This window comes from Esox lucius, chromosome 20, assembly GCF_011004845.1.
Source record: "Esox lucius isolate fEsoLuc1 chromosome 20, fEsoLuc1.pri, whole genome shotgun sequence".
Classification (NCBI taxonomy): domain Eukaryota; kingdom Metazoa; phylum Chordata; class Actinopteri; order Esociformes; family Esocidae; genus Esox; species Esox lucius.
Genome location: NC_047588.1, coordinates 13,789,855 through 13,814,238, shown reverse-complemented (window position 1 = coordinate 13,814,238; position 24,384 = coordinate 13,789,855). Strand labels below are relative to the sequence as shown.

General features: G+C 40.4%; 1 protein-coding gene across 2 annotated transcripts; it reads right to left on the bottom strand.

Moving 5' to 3' along the window:
- Window positions 1–796: 796 nt before the first annotated feature.
- On the bottom strand, window positions 797–13,846 carry phf1 (PHD finger protein 1). 2 transcript variants are annotated; one of them, XM_020041542.3, is made up of 15 exons: window positions 13,409–13,846; window positions 12,778–12,856; window positions 12,582–12,663; window positions 9,806–9,892; window positions 9,542–9,636; window positions 9,064–9,212; window positions 8,722–8,817; window positions 7,418–7,486; window positions 7,115–7,238; window positions 6,295–6,362; window positions 5,979–6,116; window positions 4,911–4,989; window positions 3,532–3,647; window positions 3,173–3,256; window positions 797–3,003 (listed from the first exon to the last, which is right to left on the bottom strand). In XM_020041542.3, the coding sequence occupies exons 2-15, from the start codon at window positions 12,853–12,855 to the stop codon at window positions 2,685–2,687; spliced, it is 1,584 nt and encodes a 527-aa protein (XP_019897101.1). In that variant the 5' UTR covers window position 12,856; window positions 13,409–13,846; the 3' UTR covers window positions 797–2,684. The 2 variants fall into 2 exon arrangements, with proteins under 2 accessions (XP_019897101.1, XP_010888126.1); XM_010889824.5 differs by having other exon boundaries at window positions 5,985–6,116; window positions 13,409–13,845.
- Between the last annotated feature and the right edge of the window lie 10,538 nt (window positions 13,847–24,384).

The following is a 24,384-nucleotide window of genomic DNA, read 5'->3' as shown; positions in this document are numbered from 1 at the left end:
ACTTTTACATATGCATTCTATTCTTTCAGTGCATACCTATAGAAACTGAGAGGAATCCAACAAGGGCTCAAAGAATGGCATCTTGTCTGCATTGATAGCTGATGATTTCCTCTTGGATCTAAGTGGTCCATAGAGCCAACATGGCGCCCTGATCGGCTCAGTTGCCTCACCTGCCTATAGAGTAGCGTTTCATATTTGGATTGTGGCTACCACCTGGTGGTCAACTCCAGCAGCTGCAGTAAGAGACTGAAAAGAAGGCACTTTGCTTTCATCTCTCTTAAAATCCTCCTCCAAGTGGGAAATGTAAGTAATTACACTCATTATACAGTATTACATCCAAAGCTTTTCATGCTGAATATTAATGTTGCCCTAACCGACCTAGGTATTGGCCAATGTTGATCTACTAATTAGAATAATGCCATCTATACAGGATAACATTGCAGTACGCATCATCATAGCCTCTCTCATATTCACCACCAGGCAATCTGAAATGTCACTGCAATAAATCAACTGCTCCTGACATGCCATGGCAAAGAGATTCTTGGCAAAAGAGCTATGAGAACAAGCCAGTAAGTTTGCCTACCATAATGGCCATAGATTCATGACATAATACCCGCATGTGAATGGAGTATGTAGTGTCTGTAGCTTTACAATAAACAGGATTTAACATACTGTAGCTTTACTGTCCCCGAAGGGCAATTCAACATTGTTGTTAATTTTGTACTGAATATACAAATAGGCCAGGACATTTTAGGATAACCAAAAGATGAACAGAAAATACAGACAAGCATACTGGTAAGATGGAAAGGGAACATTTTATTTTTTTTCAATTTTACATTAAGTGTGTCAACGTAGGGTATACATGTATAAATGTAATTTGACCAAAAGTCCAAAAATACATCAAACCAAACTTGGACTTGACTACAAATCAAAAAAGACTATACAGACTTTTAGCGTCGTGTTTATTAACTCAAAGCCAGATTGACCCAGTCCTGTTAAGTATGTTTCCATAATTCCATCTATAACCTAACAAGCACTTGACGGGTCTATAGACATACCATAGAAAACATACAGATACATTCAATACCATCTAACTGATGGTTCCACAGACCTCTTCCTATTTAACTACAGCCAAATTCACTGAGGATGATCTAAACCTAAACTGGGACGGGAAGGACTGAGTTGGAAGGTGCATTTGAACTGCACACCTGTTTAAAGGCATACTACACCCTTTGCAGTTGTCTATTCACTAGTAAGAGATGGCATATTTCACATTATTCAACCAGGGGGACAGAGCAACATCTTGTTGTCTTTTACTTTTTTTTGAATAACTCAAAATTATTTGTACCGACATGAGTATAACAGTATAACTGCCTTTTCTGATATCTATGTATTTACTGTAACTACATCTGTAACAATAGCTGTCTTCTGGGGGATAAAACGTACACCTCTACTATTATCTGTGTTTTATCCTACAGAAGGCAAAAATAAAGATCTGTATAAATATAAACTCTGAATCTTGCATTATGATATTCTAGAGTTATATGCACAACCACTGTGGTCTGTCGGGCCCAATTCCAAATCAAATCAGGCTAATCATTCTAGCTAAGAAGACAAAGGATCTGGTAGGTATAAAATAATAGGAGAAAGCTCTATTTTGCCCTTTGATAGGCCAGATGACATGCCATATCTCTAATATAATCCTTTCAGATGGTCAGTAGTGTGAAGGGGCAGGGCTAGGGCCTAGGAGTCAGTTTAGAAGTGGGCCAAAGGTCAATTCATCTGTCATTCTCGGTGTGACCTGGAAGACAGGACCTGCCTTCTCCATCTATGACCTGAAAATGGATAGCAGTACAAACAGATTCACCGGCACAGAGTTTTTTTGTCTAAGCTTCCCTAACGTAATGCAAAACACCCCTTGACAAATGGAAAATGTCTTGTTAAATTTGGCTCAACAAGTTATTTTCCATGGCTATCTGATTCCCCAAAAGTGTTTCAATCACTAGTATTAAAGAGATGTTTTGACATTTGTTTGGAATGTATTTTACAATGCAGTTCTGTGTGAAAGACTTGTAATTAGTGGATGAGAAAGAAACCCTTATGGAAGTCTTTTACCTGATCCATTGATTCAGGTTAACTGGTCAGTCTGCAGGTACACAATCCAGGCACTATGCAACCACATCATGAAATCAAATAATTCTATAATAATAATAATAATACATTGTGAATATATAAATATAACTATAAAACAAAAGCCATCGCGTGGCTCCTAATATATTTCTATTACAGAATGTTGTGTTAATCAAGTATGACAAAAGGTAACTCAATACATTGTCAGTAATACTGTATACAATCTTCAAACGTAAACATGATAAATGCAAAGGCATATTCCAAAGGTATACAGTACAAATATAGGAAAAACACTAGCAAAGAGGGAGATATAGTAACATGTAGAGTGATTTTATCAACTTCTTTTAGAGCAATCTGGATTTGCCTTTGTGGGGTTTTTCATTGGTGACATTTCACCTGCACAACATTCATTGTATCTCTCTCTCTCCCTCAACAGCTCTGCCTCTCCACCTCCTTCCTGCTGCCAAGCACTCCGCTGGTTAGATCTACCCTCTCTCCCTCACTTCCCATGCCCTTCATCTCTCCCTGTCTCCCTCCCTCCTCCTCTCCCTCGCTCAGTACACGCTCACGTTTCCCCACTCCACAAGGTACTGGACCTTCCCGTCTGGTGTAACTCGTCTCGCCAGAATTCTCACCCCATCTCCGCCACCCCAGCCCCTGGCAGCCGATCCGTCCCCCCCGCCCCCTCCCCCCACGCCGCCCGGATAAGGAGGGACGTCGCGCAGGAGGAGGGAGGGGCAGGGATCCAGCTTCTGACCAGGCTGGTGCTGGTGAAGGTTTTGGTTGTTGTTGTTGTGGTGATGGTGGTGGTGGTGGGCGGATGACAGGGAGTAGGGGAGGCATGGGGGCGGCACCCGACAAGGGTCCTCCGCACTGAGAAGAAAGAGGGACAGACAGAAAGAGGTGAGATGAACAGACAGAGAGTTGTATTTCATTATTGCCACTTTGTGTCAGTTTCATCCAGGCACGTCTACACTATTCTTCTGATGTCTAGATTGAGGGCACGTCCCTGAGAGCTGCGTGGAGTGTGGTTAACAGTGACCTGTAGTGATGCAGGGTTCTGGAGATTGCTGGGGCCCCGTTATAGGTGGGATGATACAGGGCAAACATCCTCTTAGGCGGTGAGCTGGAGAAAAGCAGGGATGAGAAGAGACACCAACAATGCATGTTTTTCTATTCTGATATTGACAGTTTGGCCTAACAAAGTCTAACTCAGTAGGAATTTCATGAAATAAGCGGGTGACACAAATGGTCCATGTATTGTTACTTGTTATAAACCCTTTATAACAGAATGAAACAGAATGAAAGTGTTCCGACAAAACAATTCATAACAATAACAGCATAATGTATGTACGAGTTGTAATCTATGTGAAGTGTAAGCAATACTACAACAGTACCAACCCTAGATTCAGCTCCTCCCCCGACTTCCTGGTGTTGTAGAGGTTAGTCCCGCCTACGTAGCCATGGCAACATGGTACCAGGTCTATTGGAGTGACTGGAACTGGGGGCGGACAAGGCTGGACGAAGGAGACACTGATTAGCTAGTGTTTTGACGTAAAATCAGTCAATCCAATCACTAATGAAAGCTCAGTCTCAGTCCTTTTGTGTTGCATGCAGTATCCTGACTCTAACTGTGAATACATCTACATAAAAACCAAGAGCCATTAAAATATCATTTGATAAATATCATTTGAAGAACTGTAAAGCACTAATGTGACTGCACTTTACTTTCCAAAAGGCAGAAAGGTTATGTCAGTACAAATAGACAGTTTTTGTAAAGAATATTGATATTTTTCCAAGACATTTTCAACAACATTCACTCCAACAACATTCACAGTCACACACCGCTATTGAACAAACACATTGTTGCAGTGAATATGGAAAGATGTGTCGTGGCAGTGCTTCTAAGGCTCGTCGGGCATATCGTGATCCATGCCCTTCCTCCGTCCGTCACCTACACTGACTGTGATCAGTAGGTTGACGTAGCTAAAGGAGACTCTGGGAGCTGTGTGCTAACCACCAGGTCTTCAGGAGCATCACTTCAATCCTGCTCCTCTCACTCCACTGCATGTCGTCCACTCACCACCTCCAATACCACAGTATGACCCCCATCATATAAAGTAGTCATTGTGGTAGTGGTATGTTGTCCTTATCCCTGTCCTTAATTAGCACGCTGTCCCTTTAAATGGAGGTGCTCTGTCAACGCTGTCAAAGTGCCAGCACCACCTGGCCAATCTGTAATCGACTGCAAAGTGCACTTGGAAAGGCTCCCAGACGCTGCATATCAGCGTGTCTTCCCCTCTCACTTTCCCTGTGATAACCAACCTGCCCCCAAGATGGAGGAAGATTAACGTCCGCTCGCGATACAACAGTCTGCTTGCTGGATGTGTTGCTTGCTGAAATACGACCGTTCCGTAACAGTTATTGTCTGGGGATTAGGGAGGCAGTCGGAGCAGTAGTGTAAAAAGATGTGTATTTTCTATTCATAGGCAAAAATATATCTCTAAACCCGTGACTATAATGTGTTGTCATACCCAATCGAGTCATAAACGGTAAGCCAGCTCCTATTCGATAGTGTATGAGGGGCAGGCAGGGTTATGGCTTTGGCAAATATGTAAACAGGCAACAATAGGCTGGCTATAAGGTGAACCTTTCCTTTGAACACTGACTGTAACTGACAGTTATTTTAATGCATGGGAGCTGTTTGCTACGCATTGAGGGGGCGGTTGATGGCTGATCTTTCCCTTGATGGCAGCCTGGTTCGAGACAGAAGCACTGACCTGTGTCTCCATGATGCGGCGCTTTGATTTACGTGACTCTGGCCCCACCGCTCTCCTTTGGCAGGGCATTGACAACGGGCTGCTCCACAAAACAACACGGAGACACAGTCAATAACTTTTGCAGCGGTGCAATAGGTTTACTTACAAAACTATGTCAGGTTGTAAATGTGGTGTTTTCCCTTTAAGCTTTCAGAGAATTAAAGGGAAGGCGGCATTAAGAACCTTTTGCAAGACATTCAATGTCCACAATAACGCGGGCCCAAACACATACACACACAGTCACGACAGACATGCATTTCATCGCCCCCATAATATTAGCAAATAAACACACGCACCACCCTACATGATTGTATATGATACACAGATATTCCAAACTGTCTACCTTTTTCTCTGCTGTAAATGTGTAATTAATTACTAGGATGTATCTATAGTAGGACTTGGCTCTACAGACGGGTGACAAATGAAAGTAAAAACCAGCACAGTGTCTCATTAAGGTGTTGGGCCACCACAAGCCACCAGAACAGCTTCAATCTGCATTTGCATAGATTCTATTCTATTCTAGAGTCTCTGGAACTCAGCTGGAGAGATGTAACACCATTCTTCTGAATCATATTCCCTCATTTTGTGTTCTGAAGATGGTGGCGCTCTCTAACACGTCAGTCTAAAATCTCCCATAGGTGTTCAAAGGGGGTTAAGAGCTATTGACTGAGAAGGCCACAACACCGGATTCATATCATTTTCCTGCTCATAAAAACAATTCAGTGACCCCTTCTCCCTGTGGACGGGAGCGTTGTAATCCTAGAAGAAACCCAATAATGTACCTTCTTTCAAAATCACTTAGTTCTTTTCCTCTTGTCATCTTGATCCAAAATCAAGGTCAACTGGGCCTGCTCAGCATTTTCATACACACCACATAGCATGATAGGATGTTAACTGCTTAACTGTAGCGTTCAGTACACCTGCATTCGTTATGTTTCACCACTAATATATTATGTTTTTTCCTTTTATTTTGTGCCCAGTCTATATTTGTGATGATGGGAGAATAATATTCACAGAAGATGTCCTTACTCTGACCTTTTCCGATGGGTGATGTTTATAGGCGGGTCAGTGATGAGGGGGGATGACTCAGAGGTCAGGGGAGGCGGAGCTCGGACCTGGAGCCCAAAAAGACACTTCTTCTTCTTGATCTCTTTACCAGAGACAAACCTGGATGACATCATAGGAAAAAAACATAACTTTCATAACTTGCAGACCGCCAAGTCATTATTTTTGAATGTTATTGTCCTCTACCCTTTAACCTTATTTCCAATTCCAAAGGCAAAGCTATCATAAATCTGGTCATATATTGTCTCTTCTGTTTCTTCTCCTATGCAGTGTCACTCACCTGTCCTTGTTCGAGTTCAAAGCATTGAGCAGGTTGTGACAGCGATCTTGCCTTGGTGTGTCAGAGAGCTGCCAAGACAGAAATAAAAATCAAGAGTTGTATCAACACTGTGGTTCGTAGCCTAAAACAAATGTAAACACCAGGAATAGAAGTAAGAGGATTTAGTCCAGTACAATAAATCATGTGGGTCCGCTGTACCAGTACACACGAGCAAACACAATAATTAAAACTAAATGCCAAGACCACTATAGGTTATTACACCATTATTTATCATTACAGCATGTTAGTCACAGCACAGGAAAAAAAGCAGATAGACTTGAAACGGATGGGATATGCTCCAAAATGTGGTGTAGTTAGACGACAACACTGACATTTTCCCAAGGCAGAGATAAGTGCCGACAATCAGATAAAAGCTGATTGTATTTATGTCACAAGCCACATTAAAAGGTAATACATTTTTAAAAGTTAAATGACAAATCTTTACCACTAGGCCCAGAGAGATCCTGTTTAAATGAGGGATTCTACTGTGATTGGGCACAAAATGATTGACATTCATTGGAGAATAACATATCCATTGATAATATAGTTAGCTACTATTGTGATTTGTGAACAGTCTCATTAAAGGGAATGACAGTTAAATGTAACTACAGTACCTCACAGCCACATAAAAAACATTTTGTTTATAATTTCAAATTAGCTAAATAGCAATGACAAGTAGCTAATAAAGTCAAAGCACACAATTACCACATGACTGCTAACCAATGACGCTAACACTTTCACATCATTTCATCATGGCACTTAAGTGAGGAAATATTTATACCGAGCCTAGAAGCAAAGAGTCCCAATTCTCATTGGCAAATGACATTATTTCATGGTCGAAATCAAAGTATTTTCTCTTGCAGCACAGGGAGAGGTGGTAGAGCACCAAATGGGCTAAATCGACCCTGTATTCACAAAAAACACAAGGGAAACACACAATTACACCATATTTATTCACATTAGAAAACACTGAATTATTATTAACTGTGGAATTACCACAACCCACAATGTATGGCATAGGTTTGTGTGGTATTTCCTGCAGTTACAATCTCAGTTTTTCTGACAAGATACTGTATTTCCTTACCAGCTCATGGGCAGACGATGTATTGTTTCAGGTCCACTTGCACAGACCGAGCACTGGAATTCATAAAACCTTACAAAAACACAATTAGAAAACCATTCCTCTATTTTCGTCTGTGAGTGACAAGATCGTAAAGTCAATGGAAACAACTCAGCACAGGGTTGCCAGTGCCAGCATAATCCGCCCAGTTTCCACAACCCGCTTAGCACATTCTGATTTTAAATCATCATCAATAGCAAACATCCTGTTATCCTACTCTGCAGAATCAAGTAGCAGAGTATTGTGGAGATAGGACCGGGTCCTAAGCAGGTCTGAAGTCTGTAACTTCAGTAATAAAGGGAAAATCTTAAGTCCAAGTTTCAGCAAGTTTGAGGTTGTTGCAATTGCAATTTGACAACTGAATATACTGGTTTTAGGGACCAATCCAGATGATGCCATTATTACATACTAAATTAGGGTATCGGACAAATTAACGTTGACATGTACAGATTAAATGACATCAGGAAATGTTCAGTTGGAGTCAGGTGTTATAGTTTTCCTGTCTACTAGATGTTTGTTGATAGTAGGGCCCTATACAAACAACATTTGTTACAATCCCAATGTTCTATTTATCGTTGTTTTCATTTTTACGGGGTTTAAGAGTTTTTCAAGGTTTTCTCACAGACACTAAAAATATGTGTATAAAATGTTTTTTATAAACAACACTACTTAAAGCCATGGTTCAAAGCTACAAACCTGAGACCCAGGAGTAGTACTAGTTCTGTGTTCTATCCAGTAGTTTTTCTTAGATCTAAATAACTCCCTCATTAAAGGATTATAATAACTACAAACCATCAGTATTTTACAAGGCTAGTAGATGATGACCACTGGTTTAAGCCACGCCAGGAAATAATGTTTGAGGTCTGTGAAGAATCATAAGCTTTAATGCAGTCATAGTCGGTTTTTTTTAAATCTTCACTGCGTGTCTAATTAGATGAATTGCTCAGACTTGCGGCCTTCAGGAAACAAATGTGAAGATATTTAAAACCTCTACTCAGGAAACTCTACAGAATGGTATTTACTATGTATACTTCCTGTTTCACCATTGTTCTGGACAAGTAATGAAGTTGGAGTTATGCAAAGTGACGGTGTTTTGGACTGGATTAAGTCAATTCTACTTCTACCACTTTATACTGGATAACATAACTTACTATAAGCAGCTAACAGTAACTGCAATAACCAAACAGCGCATTGTATACCTTTTGTGTTATGGTATTACACATAGCACCAATGATAATACAAAGCACAATGAAAATACTGCGGCTCACCTGTCTCCATACAGCAATGGTTTGGTCAAACACTGTGTGCAAGCTTCATGAAACCACTGACCACAACTTCCACACTGCAACATTTTTAAGTTCCACCTGCAGGTTAAACATAGCAGCATTACAACTCTTCGAATGGGATAATCTTAGCTTTCTGACAAGACTACATTTATGTATTTAAAAAGTGAATGTAATACTCAACTGAAAAACATATCACGTAATAACTAGAGCAATCAATTTGTTCATAGTGCAAAGCACTGCTTCATAAAGACTAAATATAAAATGTTATAACAAAACACATTTAAAGAAGACAACTGTTTGTTGTCTAAATAATGTGTCACTCACTCTCCAGGTCCAGCACAGTAGCAGTAACACTGCTGCTGGTTGGTCAGATGCTGTGTGTCCCAGTCTAAAGATGACAGCTGATAGGGCAGCCGCAGTTTCATGATTTGCATGAGCCGGGCAAACCGTCCTCTTTTGATGGCTCCACCTCTCTGGAACATAATTTTGACAAACCGATTCACTTCAGCAACTATTCACATCAGTACATTGAATACAGATCACAATTAGACTTATAGACTTATAGACAAACGAAGATGAACAATTTACTATTAGTGCTCCCGCATCTAACACCTACAGAACTGGAGCATACAAAAACTGGAACTGCTCAGGTTTCCAGAAAACGAAAAGAGCATCACAAGTGATGGACAAAAATGGGTTTGAATCCCATGTAAATACTGATAAATTCATTTAGAATATCCAAACTGGATATTTTCCCTGATCCAAGATGCAGCGTGTGAAACGGAAAGATTAGAAGTCTAACCTTGGTTGCCACCGCAAAAACACATTGTCGACATATCCAAGAATTGCTGTCCGCTTCCGGCTCGATGGATGGAGTGTGGCACTCAGGATGATAGCCTGTTATGGAACAAAGAAAGCCTTCACTGTAAGTCACAGACTGAGGACGCTAGAAAAACTGGAGAAAAAAACTGTGCCATGATTTATTCCAGGATAAATCGTTTTTGTATCTATTAATCCTGCTTAGACAATACTGGAGTATATATAACATAATAAAGTGTTTTCTTACCATGACGACATTTTAGACAATTGATGAGAGGTTCTTTAAGAGGTGGAGCATCACAGATACAGCAAACGTCTTCCACTCCAACCGAGACTGAATCGAGAGAGAGGTGAGTAACAGAGATGAGTATTGGGAGGGGGGTACATCACTCGATAGTGTTAATTTATGTATATTGATTCACTTCCTTGCCACCTCATCGATTTCAGTGTCTCCTACACCCTTTCACATATCACTCATATTTGACATGCAGATATTAGGCCGGAGTCCTTCCCTCCACTTTGTATTAAGTGGGGGCAACATTTCCCTACGGAGATCACAGTAATACATTCATAAATACCCTCTGATACACCAATTACACTTAGAAGTCCCTTCTCAGAATTGCCAACATTTCCAGGACATACAGACTTTTAATTATTAAAAAAAATCCTAACTCCCTGAACAGAGTCAAGGAAAGGATTATTAGGAAGAAATGAAGGTGTGTTTCCAAGGTACACAACCCTGCATGTGTTGTTCAATAACACAATGTACAAGTAATGATTAACAAGACACATTGCTGATTAAGCTAAAAACCATAAAACACCATACAACACACCATGAATGTGTCAAGATTATTGACCAATCTGACATGCATCTATGGGGTTAAGGGTGGGGGGGGGGGGTGAAAGATGGTGATGGATCCAGTCACAGATGACTGGAAGAAGGAAGTTCCAGAGGCTTCGAGATACCGCGGAGAAAGCCATTTCTCCGAAGCTCTGGAGCTTCTACCTGTGGATGACAAGGTGGCCTGCTTTGGCGGAACAGAGGGGGTGTGTGGGTTGGAACAGGAGAAGAACGTTTGAGAGGTAAAGGTGGGCAAGGAGGTGGAGGGCACTGTGGGTCAGAAGGAGGCTCTTGTAATATATATGTACATACATATAGCAGGGAACCAGCGTAGGATAGGGGTGATGTGCTGCCAGTTCTTACTGTGGGTGAGAAGTCGGGCTGCAGCATTTTGAACCATTTAGAGCTTATGGAGGGAGATTGATTTTATTTGCAGTTGTCAACACGAAAGGAGCTAGGTAAATGCATGAAAGAGTTTTGGCAGTGGAATGGTATGCAGTTTTTGCAAAAATAGACAAATGAGGACATTACAGTCTGTGTTCTTTGGTGGTCAAAGGAGAAGGTGGAGTCCAGGATGATGCCATGATTATGTCCTTGGGGGGAAGAAGAAACAGTTGTGTGAGTGTGGCCACTTGCCAGATTTGGTGAGGATATATTTGGAGCCTATGAGAAGTTATGTGTTACCACTGTAGAGCTTGATGAAGTTTTGTTGCACCCAGGTTTTTATTGCAGAAAAGCAGAATTTATATGTGTCAGAGGTGGGTTGAGGAGGGATTTAATGCTGAAGTAGATAGTCAAGTAATACTGACAGCCTGGACTGAGGCAGCTAGCAGGATGCAGGAGGAATACAAAACAAGAAACAAGGTAAATGTACTCTTTATTTGAATGAGAACCTTGTTAATCTTTTAGTCCTGACAGGTTTCAACCTGTCTGTCTCTATATCACATTAGAAGCTCTACAACTAGGTTGGTCCAGCTAGTTAGCCATGTCGCATTGCTCGAACGGCAGCTCTAATAATGTGACACATAATGTGACACAAAACTTGCAATTGTAAGCTCCAGTAATTGTATTTTAACAACTTTATTTAATTAGTGTGTGAAGGTAATGCAACTTAACTAGACTGCTTGGTTACTAGCTAACTGCTACACCCACAACATGGTCACGAAGGGGAGCAAAGCCGCACATATTAGATGTTTGCATCTAAGGTCAGTTTTCCTTCAACTTGTAAGATTCTGGAGCTGAGCTAGCAGTGAGCTAATGCTAAGCAAATTGAATGAGTAGGCAACTTGGAAAATGTTCCTCATCTAGGATGTTACACAGGCACAGCGCTACACTGGGGCTAGAGGGTGCTATAGACACATCACAAATCTGGGTAGCCCCAGTTCAGTTCCCTCAAACATATAAGTACTTTAGTATTTAAAAAATGTGAACTTCCTTATAACACTGAAGTCATTAAAATCTACTATTTTCTTAGCCCCCTCCCCCAAGTATTGGTCAAGCTCCCCCTTAAGCACCAGGAGAGAAACAATCCTGGCACCATGCCTGATGTCACAGTAGTTTTGGGCTTGTTTTCCAGCTTGGCACTAGAGAGGCATCTCTATTCTGTCTGAACTATCTGAATGGAGAAGCCTGTCAACTATGTCACCATCTCCTGAAAGGGCCAAACCTGTACTACCTCTCAAAGGTATAGTGAGTTTACAACGTATAATGCTCTGTTGAACTTCCCGATATTCGTCTGTATCCCAGGTACATTGTCTCATTGGTGTCATGTGAATATCTGATTAGATATCTGCATATTTAACAGGCTGATATCTAATTTCTCAAACTTGTTAGAAAAATTCTTAGATAGGTACATTTATTTAATTTGTGATTTTGCAAATGGAGCACTGTATGATGTGATAAAAATGCTATTGTTTATATCAGTCATTAACAGTATCGTAAAGTGGAATAAAGTTAAACACTTTAACAATGTGTAAAAAAAATATCTGTTTCTAGTTAGGTATGACGTGTTACTTTCAACCTAGTCACTACTGTGACAGAAATCATAATGATTGCGTTAACAGTGACAAAAGTATCTGCTTTATGAGGAAAAGGAAAACAGAATGTCACAGTGACTAAAACCCCTCTGTTCAAGAAACAATAAAAATGATAATAATAAACAATTACAATTTGTAAGCCTTACAAGAGTGTATGTCTTTTCTTAGGACCCAGAACTCTGAGTTGTCCTCAAATCTCACCAGACAACACTGCTTGACTCCATCTACCTAAGGGGAGAGGGATCGAAGAAAGAGTGTAACGACTTCAATTCACACTAAACTAAACGGAACACTTTTTAAATGCACACACACACACACACACACACACGCACACACACTTACTCTTTTCACATTGCCGAGGTACAGTAGTCCATCACTCCATCGAGCTAACACATCATCCCCTTCACTTACTCCCCCCATCCTGAAGAGGAGTGAGAGAGATAGAGAGGGGGGAGAGGGAGATGAGGGGGCTCATGTGAAATGGAAATCCGATTTATTCACTGAATACTATGCTGCCATGGCGGATAGAGGTTTATGGCCTTATTGTTCCATAGGCACTGGGCTGGTTAAGGGGTTAAATTCTTAACAACGAGCATAGCGACAGTCAGAATCCAGAAGATTGAATGATGAGAGTAAGTGCACATGCACAGAGCAGACAAATCATTATGACACCACACATATGAGCAAACGCATACACTACTGCATGAAGACTGCACTGTAGTTTGATTGTAACACCAAATAAGCCTCATACTTTGTTTTCTCGTGCACTTGGATCCTCTTTGAAAATCTAAAACTGCAAACTTAATACAAAATAAAGGAATAATTGGCTATGGACATCATTTTTGCACATGCAGCATTTGTTCCAGTGCAAGCACTCAAGTCAAGAGACATGATAAATAATAGCATTTGCAGGTCAATAAATATCAACACAGACAGTGTAGCTGGATAGACAGAGAGCTTCTAGCTACAGTACCTGTCAAGTCAAACTCCTCTCCGTTGGGGTCACAGCGATTCCTGTGCGGGCTTGACATGAAATGTTTTATCTCTTCTGTTTTCCTCTTGTCTCATTTACTGCCCGGTTGGATGTGAAGCCTACGTGTGTGCCAAAGTGGATGTGCATGTATGTGTCTATGCCAAGCGCGTATGTCAGTCAAGCCGTCAGTAAGATAGAGTCGGTCCGTTCGTCTCTCTCCCTGTCTGTCTGTCCTCCGCGACGACGTTTCGTCATGTTTCTGTTTGCTCTCTTTTCTCCACCTATTGATGCTATTAAGCGTGTTTGTCAGAGCAGCATGAGAATCAACCCGCGAGAGACGCCATCATCCCTGCCTCTCTCTCGACCGACTTGTTGTGACGCAGACATAAAACACAGAGAGATAGAGTGGGAGGGAGATAGGGCGACCGGAGGAGCGGCGGCGGGAACACCTTCCTCACATCCGAAGAATTGACCCTAAACCGTTATGACAAGGAGAGCTGTGTTTTCTGAAGAACGAATATTGTTTTTGCTATTTGTGCTCAAAGATTTGCGGACGACGAACGTCGCTGTAGTTTGGTTGGACAATTAGTGGAAGTTTACTAAGCTTACCTCATTAATGGTCCCAAAGAAGGGTGCTGCAAGTTTGGAGTCCTGAGAAACTTTTCAAACTAAAGTACCCATGGAAGCGGTTGAGCTGCTGGAAGCTGCGCTCAAACGATAGTCTATTCACTTTTTCATTTGTTAAACTCAGATTGCACCAAAATAATATTGTCAACATTTTCCTTTACTTCCAATAACAAAACTAAAATCATAATTTTGTCGGCATAATATAATTTTTTCTAATGTCTTAATATTTGCACAAATGTATATAAGCTGCAATACGAGCAAGTGTTGTAGCCAACATTATTTTTGGAAAATCTCATTGTCACTCTAAACGTTCGTAGCTGTAGTTTGTGATTGTGGAAGGTGTTTCCTTTCCCGATAACCCTACTTTCAGGTTTTGGACCCTAAATGTTACCTATTATAATCAGGGTCAGCATCATTTAGGCTAATTAATGCCCTTGTTACATTGATCATCTGTCACTGTGGGAATTGCCATTCCCATCAGTGGGAATTGTAATTACATATATAACATTTCCTAACAAATAGGATACGAAGCCTATATGTGTGTGAGGTATTGCATCTCATAATGCTGAATAATCTTAACAAACCGTACCCTGAATGTCATCACTAGTCGCACATCACTATGCAACACGCTTTCAGTTGGCTTTGTAAAATGATTATAACTGGGTAATAAAACATAGCAAACAATTCCTGGCTTCTCAGAATAACTTAACGATTAACTTGTTGACAATTGGTTAGTAGTGAGACCTAAAAATTGGACACATGTTTATAAATAATGGAATTTAGAATATTGTTATACAGTTAACACTTTCAGTGTTAATATTTTCATTGGCATGGCCATAGACAGTATCCTGTAACGTAATGGTGAAAATTAACGAGGTGTTTCCAGTTGGGTTGTGTAGCCTGTGCATCTTTTTCTCTTTAGTTTATGTTTGTGTGTACATCTTGTTTTTGTCGTATGAATGTATATAGCATATGGTAATATTGTTTTGTGCTCAAAATGGCCACTGGCATTTTCTAAGAAGACAAAGAGAGTTCCTCATTTGCAACACTAGATGGCGAGCACACTGCACCTCCTAACGCAATTGTTGTACTGTAGCTTTCTGGCTGCATCAAGCTATCAGGGCTTCTATTCTAAATTCACGGGATACTGAGGGCAGGATAAACGTTTGGCTGAAGTGGGAATTCACCGGATGACTGACAGGGGGCACTGTAATGAAGTTCCCGTCTGCTATGGCAATCCTCATCAGGAACATATAAAGTAATGGGGATTAACAGTATTTCGGTGTAATGTAGGCTAATGTGAAGGAGGCCAAAAAAATGCCTTTTAAAAATGTATTTGTTTGTGGTGCTGACAGCAACATAGTCATAATATGTGCACAACAGCTGACCAATTTAGGATAAATCAGGTAAATATACTCCCATTTGAAGCCACAAAAAATAAATTCTTAAAAAGTCAAGCTTAATAAATAAAAGAAACTTAGAAACTGTCTCTTGTGGGGGCTTTTTTTGTACAGGTCTACATCAAATCATGTAGTACACAGTTAACTGGGCTGGCTTAGCAACATTAGACTACATTCACTGTCACAATATTTGTTCAACAATTGAAGGACTATTCCAAAAATCCTCAGTGTTCATTGAGGCAAAATAAGCTTCCTAATGTAGGTAGTTCATCACAACTCCTGTTGATTTAAAGTTATTAATTATTACTGTAGAAATGGAGATTAGTATTTTCAGTCATTCTGCTTTTTCATTTACAACCCCTGGCAAATTTATGAAAGCTTTTCTCTCATTTTATTTGTTTGTTCTCTGTTCCTTCATAATTTGAAAATTGTGAGGATGCCCCACAGATGCTCAATAGAGTTTAGGTCTGGAGACATGCTTGGCCAGTCCATCACCTTTACCCTCAGCTTCTTTAGCAAGGCAGTGGTCGTCTTGGAGGTGTGTTTGGGGTCGTTATCATGTTGGAATACTGTCCTGCGGCCCAGTCTCTGAAGGGAGGGGATCATGCTCTGCTTATGTCACAGTACATGTTGGCATTCATGGTTCCCTCAATGAACTGTAGCTCCCCAGTGCCGGCAGCACTCATACAGACCCAGACCATGACACTCCCACCACCATGACTGTAGGCAAGACACACTTGTCTTTGTACTCCTCACCTGGTTGCCGCCACACACGCTTGATACCATCTGAACCAAATACGTTTATCTTGGTCTCATCAGACCACAGGACATGGTTCCAGTAATCCATGTCCTTAGTCTGCTTCTCTTCAGCAAACTGTTTGTGGGCTTTCTTGTGCATCAGAAGAGGCTTCCTTCTGGGACGACAGCCACGCAGACCAATTTGATGCATTGTGCGGCATATGGTCTGAGCACTGACAGGCTGACCCCCCACCCCTTCAACATCTGCAGCAATGCTGGCAGCACTCATACGTCTATTTCCCAAAGACAACCTCTGGACATGATGCTGAGCATGTGCACTCAACTTCTTTGGTAGACCATGGTGAGGCCTGTTCTGAGTGGAACCTGTCCTGTGGCCACCATGCTGCAGCTCAGTGTCAGGTTCTTGGCAATCTTCTTATAGCCTAGGCCATCTTTATGTAGAGCAAAAATAATTTTTTTCAGATCCTCAGAGAGTTCTTTGCCATGAGGTGCCATGTTGAACTTCCAGTGACCAGTATGAGGGAGTGTGAGAGTGATAAGACCAATTTTAACACACCTGCTCCCCATTCACACCTGAGACCTTGTAACACTAATGAGTCACATGACCCCGAGGGAGGGAAAATGGCTAATTGGGCCCAATTTGGACATTTTCACTTAGGGGTGTACTTACTTTTGTTGCCAGCGGTTTAGACATTAATGGCTGTGTGTTGAGTTATTTTGAGGGGACAGCAAATTGACACTATTATACAAGCTGTACACTCACTACTTTACATTGTAGCAAAGTTTCATTTTTTCAGTGTTGTCACATATATAATCAAATATTTTTAAGATATAAATATAAACTATAAAAGATATAAACTCGCCTACAATTCAAGTAGCTCAGCTCTGTTTGATGGCTTGTGACCATCTTGCTCTTGATCAAATTCCGGAGGTTTTCAATGGGGTTTAGGTCTGGAGATTGGGCTGGCCATGACAGGGTCTTGATCTGCTGGTCCTCCATCCACACCTTTATTGACCTGGCTGTTTGGCATGGAGCATTGCCCTGCTGGAAAAAACAATTCTCAGAGTTGGGGAACTTGTCAGACAAGAAAGAAGCAGGTGTTCTTACAGGATAACCTTGTACTTGGTTTGATTCCTGCATCCATCACAAAGACAAATCTGCCCGATTCCAGCCTTGCTGAAGCATCCCCAGATCCTCCACCAAATTTCTCAGTGGGTGTGAGACACTGTGGCTTGTAGGCCTCTCCAGGTCTCCATCTTAACATTAGATAACAAGGTGTTGGGCAAAGCTGAAAATTTGACTCGTCAGAGAAGATGACCTTACTCCATTCCAATCCTTACAGTCTTTTGCAAACTTCAGCCTGGCTCTTCTTTGCTTCTTGATGAAGGGCTTTTTTCTAGCTTTACACAACTTCAGCCCTGCTATTGTTTGCCATTCTTTTCGTAGGTCACTTGATGTCATCCTTTGGTTGTTGAGTGACATTCAAATTAGTCTGTGGTATTCTTGATCAGTGGACAGTCGGTTTCACCCTCTGCCAGTCTGTAGCTTTTTGTCCCCAAAGTCTGGTGCTTGACCGTGTTCATATGAACCATATGAATTTGTAGTTTTCTGGATGGAAGCAACCTGACGCTCACTGTATCCCTCTGCCAGTAAAGCCAGAATTGAACCCTTCTTTTCCTCACTCAAAGCTTTCTTTTCAACTCTTTTGTCATGCTGAATTGTTATTTTTTCATTGAAATGAACTTTGAGGTACTACTTGCACTGTTTTTGCCATCCAGCTGGTCCTATTGCAAGAGGATAGTAATGAACACAGCAGTGGTTTTATACTTTTCCTCATTACATTAGATTTGGTTCAGGTTATCACCTAATCAGTACCCCATTAAGTAAAATGAGTTGTGCCTGTGTTGGAATTTAACAGAGACTGGAATGGAATGGCTGCCATACATGTAGAGATGCTGATTTAAGAAAAATTACGAGTTGTGTGTGTATATATATATATATATATATGTATATGTATATATATATGTATATATAGCTCTGGATATATATACTACTGTTCAAAAGTTATATATACTACTTATATAAACTACTGTTCAAAAGTTTGGGGTTAATTACAAATGTCCTTATATTCCATGAAATAATATATTCCATGAAGAAAATGAAATAAGTTTGAATAGGATGTGGGATATATATATATATATATATATATATATATATATATATATATATATATTATATATATATATATACAGGTGCTGGTCATAAAATTAGAATATCATCAAAAAGTTGATTTATTTCAGTAATTCCATTCAAAAAGTGAAACTTGTATAATTTATACATTCATTCCACACAGACTGATGTATTTCAAGTGTTAATTCTTTTAATTTTGATGATTAAATTATGAAAACTTATGAAAACCCCAGATTCAGTATCTCAGAAAATGTGAATATTGTGAAAAGGTTCAATGTTAAAGACACCTGGTGCCACACTCTAATCAGCTAATTAACCCAAAACACCTGCAAAGGCCTTTAAATGGTCTCTCCGTCTAGTTCTGTAGGCAACACAATCGTGGGGAAGACTATTGACTTGACAGCTGTCCAAAAGACGACCATTGACAGCTTGCACAAGGAGGGCAAGACACAAAAAGTCTTAGCTAAAGAGGCTGGCTGTTCACAGAGCTCTGTGTCCAAGCACATTAATAGAGAGGCGAAGGGAAGGAAAAGGTGTGGTAGAGAAAAGTATACAAGCAATAGGGATAACCACACCCTGGAGGATTGTGAAACAAAACCCATTCAAAAGTGTGGGGGAGATTCACAAAGAGTGGACTGCAGTTGGAGTCAGTGCTTCAAGAACCACCACACACAGATGTATGCAAGACAGGGGTTTCAGCTGTCGCATTTCTTGTGTCAAGCCATTCTTTAACAAGACACAGCGTCAGAAGCGTCTCGCCTGGGCTAAAGACAAAAAGGACTGGACTGCTGCTATGTTATGTTCTCTGATGAAAGTACATTTTGCATTTCCTTTGGAAATCAAGGTCCCAGAGTCTGGAGGAAGAGAGGAGAGGCACAGAATCCACGTTGCATGAAGTCCAGTGTAAAGTTTCCACAGTCAGTGATGGTTTGGGGTGCCATGTCATCTGCTGGTGTTGGTCCACTGTGTTTTCTGAGGTCCAAGGTCAACGCAGCCGTCTACCAGGAGGTTTTAGAGCACTTCATGCTTCCTGCTGCTGACCAACTTTATGGAGATGCAGATTTCATTTTCCAACAGGACTTGGCACCTGCACACAGTGCCAAAGCTACCAGTACCTGGTTTAGGAACCATGGTATCCCTGTTCTTAATTGGCCAGCAAACTCGCCTGACCTTAACCCCATAGAAAATCTATTGGGTATTGTGAAGAGGAAGATGCGATATGCCAGACCCAACAATACAGAAGAGCTGAAGGCCACTATCAGAGCAACCTGGGCTCTCATAACACCTGAGCAGTGCCACAGACTGATCGACTCCATGCCATGCCGCATTGCTGCAGTAATTCAGGCAAAAGGAGCCCCAACTAAGTATTGAGTGCTGTACATGCTAATACGTTTCATGTTCATACTTTTCAGTTGGCCAACATTTCTAAAAATCCTTTTTTGTATTGGTCTTAAGTAATATTCAAATTTTCAGAGATACTGAATTTGGAATTTTCATTAGTTGTCAGTTATAATCATCACAATTAAAAGAAATAAACATTTGAAATATATCAGTTTGTGTGTAATGAATGAATATAATATACAAGTTTCAATTTTTTAATGGAATTACTGAAATAAATCAACTTTTTGATGATATTCTAATTTTATGACCAGCACCTGTAGTCATTAACAAGGTTAGAAATAATTATTTTTAATTGAAATAATAGTATCTTTCAAACTTTGCTTTTGTCAAAGAATCCTCAATTTCTAGCAATTACAGCCTTGTAGACCTTTGGCATTCTAGTTGTGAATTTGGTAATCTGAAGAGATTTTTACCCCTTGCTTCCTGAGGCACCTCCCCCAAGTTGGATTGGCTTGATGGGCACTTCCTACAATACAATTCAATCAAGCTGCCCCCACAACAGGTCAATAGGGTTGAGATCTGGTGACTGTGCTGGCCACTCCATTATAGACAGAAAAATCAGCTGACTGCTACTTCACTAAATAGTTCTTGCATAGTTTGGAGCTGTGTTTTGGGTCATTGTCCTGCTGTAGGAGGAAATTGGCTCCAGTCAAGTGCCGTCCACAGGGTACAGCATGGCATGGTGTTGCAAAATTGTGTGATAACCTTCCTTCAAGATCCTTTTTGTCCTGTACAAATCTCCCACTTCACCACCACCAAAACACCCCCAGACCATCACATTACCTCCACTATGTTTGACAAATAGCATCAAGCACTGCTCCAGGATCTTTTCATTTAGTCTCTCAAATGTTCTTATTGGTGATCCAAATAACTCAAACTTACTATTTAATTAAACTGCCAGTTGACCTGTGAGACGTCTGTTTCTCAAACTAGACACTCTAATGTATTTGTCCTCTTGCTCAGTTGTGCACCAGGGCCTCCCTCTCTTCTTTCAATTCTGGTTAGAGCACGTTTGTGGGATATACTACACATCGGTGTATGAGATCTTCAGTTTTTTGGCAATTTCTCGCATAGAATAGCTTTCATTTATCAGAACAAAAATTGACTGATGAGTTTCAGAAGTTTTTTTGTTTCTGGCCATTTTGATCCTGTAATCAAACCCACAAACGTTGATGCTGAATGTACTGAATTAGTCTAAAAAAGGACAGTTTTAGCTGTGCTAACATTATTTCAAACGGGTTTTCTAATGATCAATTATGCCACCCACGGCATTTTTGTTGAGTGGGTGCAAATTTGAAATGAAGAGACTTCTGCCACTTGGATTTGTCTTCCTGAAACATTTCCACTCCGCTACATCCTTTGAAATCCACCTCCACAAGCAATCCATCCACTTCCTTAAAGTTATTTTTGTCTTTGGGAACATGCAGGGCATATACATGGACAACTCTCACACCCAATCACACTCCAATCCATTGTTTAGAGCTTTTAAAAAGACGCTGAAAAGCGCTTCCCCTCAGACACAAATCCGGTGAGAAATAATGAGAAACAAAAATTGCAGAGCAATTAGCCTTTACATGCCATCAAATTGTATTTTGATATTATCAAACTAGACATTTTTCAATGCATACCGCCTCAAATATTATTGTCGTGATTTTAAAACAGCTCTTGTTTAATTCTGATGCTATCAAGGAGGGACAACTAAGGAGTTTGAAATAGTATCAAGCTCATTGCCCAAGTTCTCAATAAATTATCTACTTAATGTAACTTCTAACTTTTAATCTTTTAAAATACCTTGATTAAGGCTATAATAGTTATCCCAAAATTCTAATGTTTTACAGACTGATTCATGATGCTTTCAGGACATATCTGCCACTGCAGATGTAAAATAGAATGGCATATTGTTGAAGATTGGTCCATTACACCCAAATAGACCTTTATTTTAAATATTTGATAACTTTCAGACACCATATCACTTACTAAATCTGAATCATTACTGGATCATGCAAAAAAACATGGGTGGTAAGCCCCAATTTTGAGGCACCCTTTTTTATTTGAATACACCCCCAAAGAACATCTTAACCAAACACCCTATCCCTATAAATCCCATCTTATTATGGACCAGTATATTACCATTCTCCCACGCGTCCTGGACATCTATCCAGAGCGGTGCCTGAAGAAAGGTCTGCAGAATTATCATGGACCCCACACACCCAGCAATGTGCTGTTCATCCGTTTACCATCATACAGGCAGGGTTTGTATCAGAGCCAGAGACAGCTTTCATTTGCATGCCATTAAGCTGCTCAATTCTTCAAGAACATTGACTGACCCAACACACTCACCCACACACGCACACACAATACATTCTTGTCAAACATGCACTTCATAACTGCTGCTACCAGACTCCTTTTACCCATGAAAACGTCACGTGTCTTTATAGCAAGTCCAATAAAAAGCTAGGCTGGAAACCTTTGGTTACTTTGATGGATTTGCTAAATGTTTAAATGCTAAAAATAAATACTAAAATGCTAAAAAATGCAGTGCCCGAGACTTCAACCCCTTGGGATAACTGCCATTCCATATGACATCTGGCGCAATGTGACAGAGTGCTTACATTTGATGTGCACAGGGTTTCAGGCTCTGTTTCTATTTCTACTGCACAATCCAAACAACCCAATTTCCCTATCTGATACATGATTAATTACGCATAGTCACTTTTAATTCCTGCCCGTGTATTATTTTACACACACCCTGTCCCACAGAGGAGTATGGCCTGGTGGCTTAAACAGCTCTTACTACCCATCACATATAGTATTGATTATACTTTAGTGTTAGTGGTGATAAACATATACTTTTTTTGGGTTACGTTTAGGCAATGTTTCCCGCCAATCAAACTGTGCAAAATGGAGTTAAAATGTTTCTTTGGAACTGATGCAGTAGAGTTAGGGGGTTAGGATTGTGTTAGTATTCAAATTAATTACAAATAAGTTCACATAACTAGGCGATGACAAAGATGTTTGTAATGTGTTATTACATAGCATTTGAATGAGGAACGTTTTTGATGAAGGCGATTTAAGGTTGAACAATAAGCCAACTACTGTGGTTTTACCACCCGCATAACATTTTAGGACAACCCATGATAATACCCTATTATGAACTTTGTATGGATACATCCACAACTAGTTGAAATGACACAGAGTAACTAGGGTTTTCTCCACAGTTACAAAAGAGAAAGAAATGTCCCCTAAACCCCTAATCATGTTAATTACCCCTTTGTAGGGGTCATAAGGTTGAGGTGTTTCGTGTGCCCCCTGTTGGAATAAAGAAGCCTCTCACTCACACACAGCCAAGGCATTGTGAGAGGTTGTCATGGGACTGCGAGGAGACGAAGAAGGCAGTCATGTGTTTCTGAATGAAACTAGTCCACACTTGAAAGTGGACTAAGAATATAAGAGAATTCTTTTAGCAAAATAAATAAATAATAAAAGAAAGCACCATCATCATGATGAAAGCATTGTACAATACATAGAACTGAGTGGACAAGACCAGACACTGTATCAGACTGGGGGGAACGAACAGCATCAATGAAGACATGTTATCATACTGAAGACCATTCAACACTGATGCTCATCTTACATTTTAAATACATTTGAAATGCATTCTGTCACAAACATTTTATTAAAGAGTAACTCTCTTCCCAATTTCAGCTTTTCATCATTCAGGTCTGGCCCTTAAATTAAAAAAACAATGCATTAACTGGAAGATTTGTGCCAGGGGGGCTTCATAAATATTCATTTCAGAGGCATGTGTAAAACATATTTTGAGTGCTACAGGGATTCAGTCTTTTGCGCTTGGAGGAGGAGCAGCAACACACTGTCCCTCGAGACGACAGAGGAGCATCTTTGCAAAGTGTTTCTACTCTATATCACACATTTCGATGGAACTACTGAACCATTAGCGGCAAAATAATTGCCAGATTTAATAAAAGAAAGACTAGAATGTACATTTCTGTTGATACTAATGGTTTATTTTAAACACTTTTTTTTTTACATTTGCGTTATTACGTTAGTGGTGGGATCTCGGGTGAGACGTGCCCAGTGTGTGTGTGCGTGTGTGTGTGTGTGTGTGTGTGTGTGTGTGTGTGTGTGTGTGTGTGTGTGTGCGCGTGTGTGTGTTCGTGTGTGTGATCCAGTCCTACGTGTAGATAGGATTAGGATTTACGGCTTGGCTAATTAAGAGTTAGGATTTATGGCTAGGTTAATTAAATTTAGACATAAGGATATTCATGTTAACGTTTAGGTAAAAGTTAAGTTAATTTTACGAATAACTTATGGAATTTAGGGTTAGGATTAGGTCCCCACAAGGAAGAGAAATCAAACGTATTTGTTTGGCCTAAATGTAGACACTGAATAATAGGTTTTCCCAGTTTTTGATACCCAAGATATTGTACGCAAAACATTCAGTCCTCGTCATAGACTATATTTCCCAGATGACCACTCACTGCCAGCAGGCTGTTGCCAAACGTGCTGAGCACATCACTACAGGAACTGCTCCGTGAGAGCACTGTGAGAGCACTGCGAGAAAGGGAGTGTTCGGCACA

Bases quoted from the DNA above. Each gene is read 5' to 3' on its own strand.
- phf1 (XM_020041542.3), bottom strand. From the start codon at position 12,855: ATGGGGGGAGTAAGTGAAGGGGATGATGTGTTAGCTCGATGGAGTGAT. The intron at 12,664-12,777 runs GTAAGTGTGTGT...CTCTCCCCTTAG, and splicing joins ACCTCGGCAATGTGAAAAGA to GTAGATGGAGTCAAGCAGTG. The intron at 6,117-6,294 runs GTGAGTGACACT...GATGTCATCCAG, and splicing joins TTGAACTCGAACAAGGACAG to GTTTGTCTCTGGTAAAGAGA.